Source organism: Triticum urartu, chromosome 7 (assembly GCF_003073215.2).
Source record: "Triticum urartu cultivar G1812 chromosome 7, Tu2.1, whole genome shotgun sequence".
NCBI lineage: Eukaryota > Viridiplantae > Streptophyta > Magnoliopsida > Poales > Poaceae > Triticum > Triticum urartu.
The window spans coordinates 695,546,270-695,556,060 of NC_053028.1; the positions used below are offsets into that span (position 1 = coordinate 695,546,270).

At 43.3% G+C, this 9,791-nt stretch overlaps 1 protein-coding gene and 1 long non-coding RNA gene across 3 annotated transcripts; one reads left to right on the forward strand and one right to left on the reverse strand.

Moving 5' to 3' along the window:
• Positions 1–3,999: 3,999 nt before the first annotated feature.
• On the forward strand, positions 4,000–5,703 carry LOC125521980 (alpha carbonic anhydrase 7-like). 2 transcript variants are annotated; one of them, XR_007289554.1, is made up of 6 exons: positions 4,000–4,162; positions 4,257–4,684; positions 4,763–4,930; positions 5,067–5,120; positions 5,207–5,364; positions 5,450–5,703. XR_007289554.1 is itself a non-coding variant. In XM_048687044.1 (6 exons), exons 1-5 carry the CDS (start codon positions 4,063–4,065, stop codon positions 5,312–5,314), a joined length of 858 nt encoding a protein of 285 aa, XP_048543001.1. In that variant the 5' UTR covers positions 4,000–4,062; the 3' UTR covers positions 5,315–5,354; positions 5,450–5,703. The 2 variants fall into 2 exon arrangements, 1 of the variants encoding a protein (XP_048543001.1); XM_048687044.1 differs by having other exon boundaries at positions 5,207–5,354.
• Positions 5,704–7,939: 2,236 nt separating this feature from the next.
• LOC125523526 lies at positions 7,940–9,359 on the reverse strand. The gene is made up of 3 exons (XR_007290279.1): positions 9,204–9,359; positions 8,779–8,859; positions 7,940–8,009 (listed from the first exon to the last, which is right to left on the reverse strand). It is a non-coding gene; the product is annotated as an uncharacterized LOC125523526 (long non-coding RNA).
• Between the last annotated feature and the right edge of the window lie 432 nt (positions 9,360–9,791).

Below are 9,791 nucleotides of genomic sequence, written 5' to 3' on the forward strand. Positions count from 1 at the left end.
ATGTTGCATGTTAAACTTGCTGTTGTTGCAGTTGTGTAATGGGGTGGCTGAGTGCTGAAGTTATATCATGTTGTACTACGATGTATTTCAATTATGAAATCCTGCTTCCTTAATATGGAAATGGAATATATTATGTGCTTAATATGAATGTCAATTATATTAGTAAATGGATTATTAATAATAGGGCAATTAGCCCGCTAATTGGCCAATTAGCTTGCTAATTGGGTTTTCCTATTGCAAACGGTTAATGAGAAAACACCGTGGGCGATGACCTCAGGCAACGCATACAGTTTTTAGGAATAAACCATGTTGGATCAATGAACAATTACACACGACATTTTCTTGAAAACTGTTTGGGTTACGCCACCTTGCGCAAGCGTTTTCTTTGGAGTGACTGTGTGATATGTATATACGAACGGAAATGTTTAGCGGTGACTGACTATGTGGGATGTACTTACGATCGGAAATGATTTCGCTTGTATAATTGTAGTTTTTAGCACTACTGTATGTATTTCTGTATTTGAGTGCTCGTCGGTCGCACACGATCTCATTTTGTCGAGCGTGTGTGCCAGGACGGCATATCCCTGACGGTTTTTGAGTCGTGTGGGAAGGACCCCCTATCGCCCACACTCACTTGGCGACGGTTCTAAATGCCGTCACGGAAAGGGGTAAAAACCGTTTGTTTAGGACCGATGCGTACCAGTGACTCCACCCTATCGTATGCCTTCATCATATATATCTAGCTTCAAGGCACAAGACTGATGTTTCTTCGCCCTGTTCCGCTTCATAAAATGCAAACACTCATAGGCAGTTGTTATGTTATCTGTGATAAGTCTACCTAGGACAAAAGCTAACTGCTCTTGAGAAATTATATCTGGCAGGATTAACTTCAATCTATTGGAGATCACCTTCGAAGCAATTTTGTAAAGAACATTGCACAAACTTATCGGGCGGAACTGTGACAAAAGTGTGGGATTCTTTACCTTTGAAATCAAGACTATGATAGTTTTGTTGATGCATTCAGCCGACTCAGTACCTTCAACAATTTTTAGGACTACCTTTGTGACATCATTGCCGCAGATGTCCCAATGGCATTGGAAGAAGTGGACCGGGAACCCATCCGGCCCGGGTGCCTTTATAGGAAACATTTGAAACAGGGCATCTTTCACTTCTTCCTGGGTATATGGGGTGTTCAGGATATCATTCAGTGCTGGTGTTACCTTGCTGTGTACCGTGGCTAAGACTTGATCCATATTGTGAACTCCTTCCGATGTGTACAGATCCTTGTAGAAGTCTGTTGTCATCACCTCCATCTCCATGTTATTTACTGTTAGCTGCCCGTCCGATTTTTGCAATGACTTGATTAGATTTTTCCGGCGTGGGCGACTTGCTTTTAAATGAAAAAAAATATGTATTCTTATCACCATGGACTAGCCAATCCAGACGCGCCCTCTGTCGCCATAAAATCTCCTCTCGGTAAAATAGCTCGACCAGCCTATCAAAGGAAAGATAGAGGGACAGCGATACGTGTGGAGGAGCGGGCCATATAAACGGGCCAACGAAGCAGCGAGTCCACAGGCCCGATGTACCACCGCGAACGTAGGTAGTTCCGTCGAGCAGCGGCCCAAGAGATGAATGAAACGCTCAAACGGCGTGCGATCTGTGCAACCGAACGGCCAACAACGACGAAGCGCCATGGAGGCTTATAGGTCGCCCCGTTGTATTGTTTCTCAATTTGTAGCTATATAATAATCAAATGCAACATATTATATCTATTTAAATTTCCAGTTAAAATTTTGTCAAAAAATCGTGCCACTAATCCCCGCAGCAATGTGCAGGATATCATTAGTATTACCATGTTGGAAGAGTCATAAATAGATTAAACAGAAGGTTTTCCCTATCTTGTCTTAGAGATGAGGTATAGTTACATATTTTTGGAAACAGAGACATGCCACCTACCACGTCGGCCAGCAACCTGCACCCAGCCCCATCGTGCCGGATCACGCGCCGCGCGCCTGCAATGCCCCGTAGCCTGCGCTCGGACCCGTCTTGCAAGAGCACGCTTAGCCCGCTCTCGTCACCCAGCAGCCTATGCTCGACCCCTTGGTCTTTGGGTTTGAGTTGGAGGTTGACGACCTTTCGTCCCTGGCCCACGGCCTCGAGGAAATATAGGACTTGCACGACCCCTGCAGAGAAGAGCGGGCAGGCGAGCGCGTCGAATTAGCCGACACCACACACAGTAACACCAAACGTGTAGAGTCTGGGGCCTGTGTCCCCGCCGCATGCCATTTTGTAGCCATATTTAAGGATGTTGCGGGCCGCGAAGCGGGCATAAGTCAATCAATGCGGTGGAGGTGTTCGTCAGCCAGATGGACGTCACCCACTTGTTTTTCATCGGTGCTGAAGCAGAATGAAGTCTAGCTAGCTATATATAGTTAGATAATTTAGTTTTAAACTTTCACATTTCACCTACATAAATATTACTCCGATATTTGATCTTATAAATTAATTACTTTCGTTCTTGAAGAATAATATGTTTAAATTTATCCTGTAAACAACTTCGCTCATAAGTGATTATTAGGAGCCATCAATGATGCTACAAATCATAGCACGCAGTCATGCAAGCCAGGTGTGTGCATGTATCGCACACAATGTGCCGAACTGAAATATCAGTGACGTGCCCAATCATTGCACTCGATTAGATTCCCTGAACCGTGTGCTAAAATTCACACACAATTTGTTCCCCGAATCACGTGGGATGTTGTCAAGTCATCGCACAACAATGTGTAATGTATCTCACACGGTTGAACAAAGTCAATCGTGCATTATGGGTCAGAGATCACACATGGTCCCTATATTTGCACACAGTTCATATTTCAAATGCGTGTTCATCACACATAGTTGGCTTTATAGGGCTTAATAGGACCTGCACCAATGAAAGTTAGATCTAGTAATGTTGAGCTGAGCTTCGGTCCTTAATGCGACCTAAAGCAGTTTAAGTGATACGTGTCCTAGTTTTCTACGGAATGTGATCCCTGCCTGTTGTCACATCAAGCCTAGTCACCCATTTGACAGATGCGGCACGCGGAGCTCGCTGAGCGTATGTTACACATGCACATGCTCTAACATGTCGATTAGGTCCCCGCCAAAAAAACATGATCATTAGGTGTATTTGTTTCTAAGGTAAATTCCAAATTGTTAGGTACAATAATATATTTCCTTTTAACCAGATGGCAATTGCACACCTTCTGAATCGGAAGGATTGGGTAAGTGAGTTACTACGCTTGTACTGTGTGTTAAAAAAATGGAAGGATTGTCAATCCTGTAATCAACGTTGTAGCCATGAGCATTTTAGTCCCGTATTATTTCTAAAACAGTGACTGGGTCGCCACGCATGAAAACTACACAAGGAACAGAGACTACATTTACTAGGACTAGCGGTATAGGATTTTTTTTAAAGGGTGTGGCTAGGTCTCGATCGACTGAAACTGAACCAAATCTAAGAGGGTGTTTGTTTCCAAAGATTTATTGGTTTAGGGACTTAAAAAAGTCTAAGTCCCATCTAAACCAAACAGGAGGGACTTATAGGGATTTAAAGTGGACATTTGGGACTTATGAAATAAGACTCTCAAAGAGGAACTTATAGGGATTTATAATTATAGTATGGTCTTATAGAGACTTATAAGTCCCAGAAACCAAACAGGTAGGGACTTGGGACTTATAAGTTGGGACTAAAAAAAGTCCTACGACTTATGAACCAAACAGGGCCTAAGTCAAATGACATAACTTGCAAGAAAGCAAAAAAAAATATATCCACGTATCTTCATGTAAGATCCCACGAATATAGCATCGACTGAGACTTGGTAATCCACTGAGATTTAGCAATCCGGCTTTTTGAAACCCACATGTGAGAAAAGCCGAGCAGATGGATATAGATGCATACGCATCCGCTAGCTTCACGAGGAAAATTGTGTATATATGTACCCCACCGACCTGCCCCTCTTGGATAACCCAGCTACCAAGCAGCAGTAGCACCTCGATCAACACACAACACAAGGCAATATGCGTTCAGCTCGCCACCTCCACCTCCCGGTCTGGGCCCTCCTTCTCCTCCTGCACTTCTCAGCCTTCGTCCCGGGAGCCAGAGGACAGCAAGAAACCGGTGAGCAAAAAATTTCTATAGATTAACTCTTGTCTTAATTAACTCTTCCGCCATTGATTAATTCCTAACGAGTACTTACATATCTTGCATGCAGACGATGAGTCGGAGTTCAGCTACGACTGCGGGTCGGAGAACGGGCCGGAGAACTGGGGCAAGATCAAGGAGGAGTGGGCGACATGCGGCACCGGGCGGATGCAGTCGCCCATCGACCTCTCCGACCGCCATGCCGCACAGGCGCCGAACCTCGGGTACCTCAACCACTCCTACCGCTCTGCCAAGGCCTCCATCGTCAACCGTGGCCATGACATCGCGGTGATGTTCCAGGGCGATGCCGGGAGCTTGTGGATCAACGGCACTGCTTACCACCTCAGGCAGGTACACTGGCACTCCCCCAGCGAGCACCATCTAAACAGCCACCAGTACAGCCTGGAGCTCCACATGGTTCACCTCAGCACCGAGAACAAGGCTGCCGTGATCGGCCGCCTCTATAAGATCGGTAGGCGCGAACATTTCCTGCACAAGGTACGTAATTTTGTCCAACTCCAGTTCTTTTTTTCTTCTAAATCCTTGGCCGGATTTGAACCAATCCGTTGCATGCAGCTAGAGCCTTACCTGCGGAGGATGGCAGGCACGAAGGAGAAGGAGGAGAACGTCGGCGTGGTGGATCCCTGGGAGGCGAGGGGCGATGGTGAAGCCTACTACCGGTACACGGGCTCCCTAACCACGCCGGCGTGCGGCGAGGGGGTCATCTGGACCGTCATCAAGAGGGTACCTAGCTTGCTACGTTGTTAATGACTTTTACCGACCACATTTAGACCATGAATGCTAAACTTACTGACATACGGTCACTAACGCCCCCGATATTCTCTATCCAAATTTTAAAAGTAAGTATGTGCTTTTGCAGGTTGCTACCGTGTCGACTCACCAATTGAAGCTTCTCACGGACGCTGTACACGATGTAATTACGTTATTCTATTGATTAATTTCCTCAATCTTTTTCAAGAAAGCAAAGTGCATATATTTGTTTGTTTGTATTGGGCGTAGGGCTTTGAGATGAACGCGAGACCCCTTCAGAAGTTGAATGGCAGAGATATCAGCCTTTTCTGCGCTCATGATGACCACGAACGCTATTACGCTGCTGCTGATTATTAATTATCTCTATACTTGAGCCAACCTGACGGATTGATAGCATGTATGTTAATGTAAGATAATATCAGTATATATCTTCATTTGACTAGCTTACAATTGTCGGCGAATAATTGTTTCTACTGAAAACTATATATTCAGGTGTTGGCAATGGCGAACAAGAGCAATGACATGGAACATTGCAAACGATCGTGACTCTGCCACAAGCAGGGATGTTTGTTGGCCTTAGCATGGTTCTTATAGTTCCCTAATAAAGTCAAAGTCATAGACGTGTTGTTGTTGTTGTTATCTTCAATACTTGGATAATTAAGAGTCTAATCTAGTATGCTATGTTATTTGTGTCTTCTTCCTTCTATTGCAATAAAAAGCACGTCACTCACGGCATTGCCATTTTCTTGACAACATGTGCTAGACCATAGTTTCTTGGAATCATTGCATAACATATCCAGTCTAATGTGTCATTATATTATGTAGTATCATTGTCATCTTTAAGTTCAATGTTTCGTTCTTTTCAGTTTTTATTTAAATTTATGTATTAGTATCCTTCAAGAAAGTGTGCTACAGATCTCTATATTTGTTCCCCTTCCTTCTTTACCACACTATATAGACGGGCTTCTACACCCAGTTGGGTGAGATTGTGCTACTATATTCGTTGTTGTTGGCTTGGTATCATGCATGTGCATGACATGCACGTTTTTCTTAAAATTAATTCTTGGATCTTATCATGAATGTGGACCATGCATGCTGCATGCATGTGATGGACTAGGCAGTTTGCACACACCAGGGGATGTGCATGGGCCAGCCAATAATGCCATGCATTATAGCACACCTGTGAGTCGCAATTCACAAAAGGACCGTCCATAGAGCACCTCCCACAGGCTACACGAGATGGGATGCAGGAGCATCTCCCGTACGACGTCGTGCTCAGTTTTCCCGGGCCCTTGTCAATTATCCGTGCGTCTAGGTAGGACCCGGAGATTCACATGGTTATACTACAAGACAGAGAGAGCGCGTTAACAAAACTAGATTTACGTGATATATTTGTGCATACCTTCGCCGATTCTGCCGATGTCCCATTCATGAGATTTATTTCGCGGCTTGCACTCCAATATCAACCTGCTGATTTTGCCGAGTTGGTAAGAGAATGCGGCGCAGATAGAAAAATCCAGGTAGATGTATTCAAAATACTATCTACCACGCGGAGGGTCTGCGGCTGTTTCCCTACCTACTCCGATGTCCCTTTCATGAGAATAAGGACACCGAAATTCATGCGCCATATTCCACTTCTTCTGTCTGGCTTTATTTAAAAAGCTAGCTAGTAAACGCAAACACATGCAACAACTTCTTTGTCTTGTTGGCAACTCACTCGGTTGGTCGTCAATTAGTCAGATGCCCATACATCTAAGATTTGCTCCGTCTGTTCTAGTCTTAGCAAATATTGTTGAGCACATCAAATTGGCAGGCTGAGCATCTTTCCCAGTCTGAGTTTTCAGTGGACAGAGACGTTGTTGTCGACTACCACTACAGGAAAAAACTTTAAAGCCGTGTACCCAAAGAACTCGGCTTATGTCGATATAAACTCGGTTTATATATAAGCCGAGTCAAACTCCCGGCTTATATGACATGGTTTACACTTGATCAGCTTATACGCTATAAGCCGAGTGCCAGTGGGAAAACACTCGATTTACTTATAAGCCTTGTGTTTATACGAGGCTCTCGGCTTACTAAAGTAACATGACAGCAGCCGGAAGATAACGGCCACGTGTCACCATCAGTATAAACCGAGTGCCCTCAAGCGCTACACGGTTTAAATATAAACCGAGTGCCTAACAGAGCCGCACGGTTTAAATATAAACCGAGTGCCTGCATGAGCCACACGGTTTATATATAAACCAAGTGCCCACGAGCACTACACGGTTTAAATATAGACCGAGTGCCTAAGGGAGCCACATGGTTTAAATATAAACCTTGTATCTGCACGAGCTGCACGGTTTAAATATAAGCCGGGTGCCTTTGTACACGGCTTATAGGACATCCACTGTTAAACATATCCTATAAGCCGGGTGCCTGCATATGAAACACTCGGCTTATACAGCTCCCCGTGGCATAATATGCCTATAAGCCGGGTGCCATGTCCCTGGAGCACACGGTTTATATGCCAAATACTAGCATATTTTTTTCCTGCATGCTTCAGCGAGCAGCAGCAAGATGGCTTATATATCCAGCAATATATTGATCGATCCAGCAAGCAAAATGACCAACAATATATATTCAGCAATATATTGATCCAGCAAACAAAATGACCAACAATATTTATCCAGCAATCAAAATGACCAACAATATATATCCAGCAATATATAGATCCAGCAAGCAATATATATCCAACGGAAGTCCACACATGCGTACATATGCAACAATAGTTCGCAAACAAAAGGATCATAAGTTCCAAGTCCACACATGCGTAAATCATGTATGTTATTATTCCTAATTGAGCAATCGATTCAAAAGAAATTCACAGGATTCTGCCCTCATGAGTAAATCTACATACTTTTTAGTGCACATTCAATATTCTGCGGGCAAAAGTTTGATCTTACACTGCAAATTTTGAGCTTTCTCAATAGAATCAGAAAACAGAACAGCAAGTGCTGATTGCTTACTCTTATGATAACTTCAATTAGAGCCAAGTCTGGTGGGATTTGTCCTGAAAATAAGTAAGAAAAACATAGAAAATGGCATTAGATACAAACAGAATCATAAGACCATTGCTCTAAGAAAAAACTGGATAGCAAATGAGAAGGATGAGACATCACTGAAATTATAATTTATAAATTGCATGGAATCTCTAAAAGGCTTATATTTAGGAACGGAGTGAGTATATCCACAAGCATGGCCCAAAAAACACAACATTACTAAAATGTCTTTCTAATTTTGATGGAGGTACTGCCTAAAGTAGGGCAAGAAATCCCAAATTAGAACACCAGGAAGCGAACCTTTAAAATGAATATTTATATTGGAACAGAGAAAATAACATAAAACAGACCTGATAAATAAGCCACTCGATGCAAGGGTGAAAAATAAAAAGGAAAAATATGCAACAAACATGTCTGAATAATGATCTGCAATCAAGTAATTTTAGAGATGTCATTTTGAAGAGAATATCTTAAGTAGAGCACTGCATGTATTTCTCATACTACGTGAAAAGAAAAGGCCATACTATGCAAACTACATATGGGCATATTTTTAGAAGGAAACTTTCTCAGGTTCAAGCAGACATAATTTCATTTTGTTCTTAAGACGACATATGGATATATTTTAGAAGTAAACTTTCTCAGGTTCGACCAGTCATAATTTCATTTTGTTCTTAAGACGACTTCCATTCCAGCAAAAAAATTGGCGACAAAAGAGACCTTATTTTGGTTCTAAAATACACACAGAAATATCAAGTATATAGCAGCTGAAGTGCTCCTTACCTCCTCCCAGTAGCTATTCAGAAATACATCGGCGGCGATTGCAGCTTGCAGTATCACAAGCAAGAATACAAAGATCACGTGCTACATACATGGCAGGTTAAGGCAAAATAGTCCATATCACCAAGACACAGTACATCTAAGGTCACAGAGCTCCAAGAACATAACTGGGACTTAAGGTTTCAGCAAACTATTATTAGGAGTCAACAATTCCAGTTCTAAACTTAACTGCTAGAGACATGACCCTCTTTTTGAAATATCATTTATATTTTTGAAATGGATATATCTGGAAAAAAGCACGCAAGGTTTGGTCTTTATGTGACAACGCAAAAGGCTTTGAGGAATTTTGCTAAACCAGTAGCAGCTGCCATGTAAGCACACTTAAATAGGCTAACGCAACTCCTAGTATCAGACGCTTCCAAGGATACACAAGACAGGCAGGGGCTGTTTGCAGTTTCAGCGGCGATGTGGCCCGAGCAGGTCAGCAAGCACATGATGATTCCCAGGCGGAGAAGAGTGTAGATAAACCTGCATAAAAATTGATCTCTTAATCAAAATAGCCATCCCATATTACATACAGTATATTCATAGAGCTGTTTTACGGTGACTGGGTTAGTACTCGGAGTACTTAGCAATACTTACATGTCTGATCACGTCTGATTTTTATTGGCCGTCAGATCTTGCGGAGAATTTTAATTGATTAAATTTAATATGTTAATTGCCATAAGGGCATAATGGTCCAGGGGGAAATATCTTTTCTTGAACCGATCACCTGAGGACCAGATCCATGTCTACTCGATCCAGTTCAGAATCCTCCTCCGATCTATTCGTCGCCGCTCGCCGCTCTTGACCTTCTCCGTCCTCGACCTGCCCGGCGAGAGGAATAAATTCATTGTCCTCGTCCTTCACCCAAACAACCCCAGCCCCCCACGCCATCACCGAAGAAGAAGAAGGCCGGATCTGCGCCGGCTGAATCGGCGGCGACCGCGGCGGGCGATCCCATCTCTTCGCGTGTA

Excerpts from the sequence above, each read along its gene's own strand:
- LOC125521980 (XM_048687044.1), top strand. The coding sequence starts at position 4,063 with ATGCGTTCAGCTCGCCACCTCCACCTCCCGGTCTGGGCCCTCCTTCTC. Across the intron at positions 4,163-4,256 it reads CAGAGGACAGCAAGAAACCG|ACGATGAGTCGGAGTTCAGC; the intron begins GTGAGCAAAAAA and ends TCTTGCATGCAG. Across the intron at positions 4,685-4,762 it reads GCGAACATTTCCTGCACAAG|CTAGAGCCTTACCTGCGGAG; the intron begins GTACGTAATTTT and ends CGTTGCATGCAG.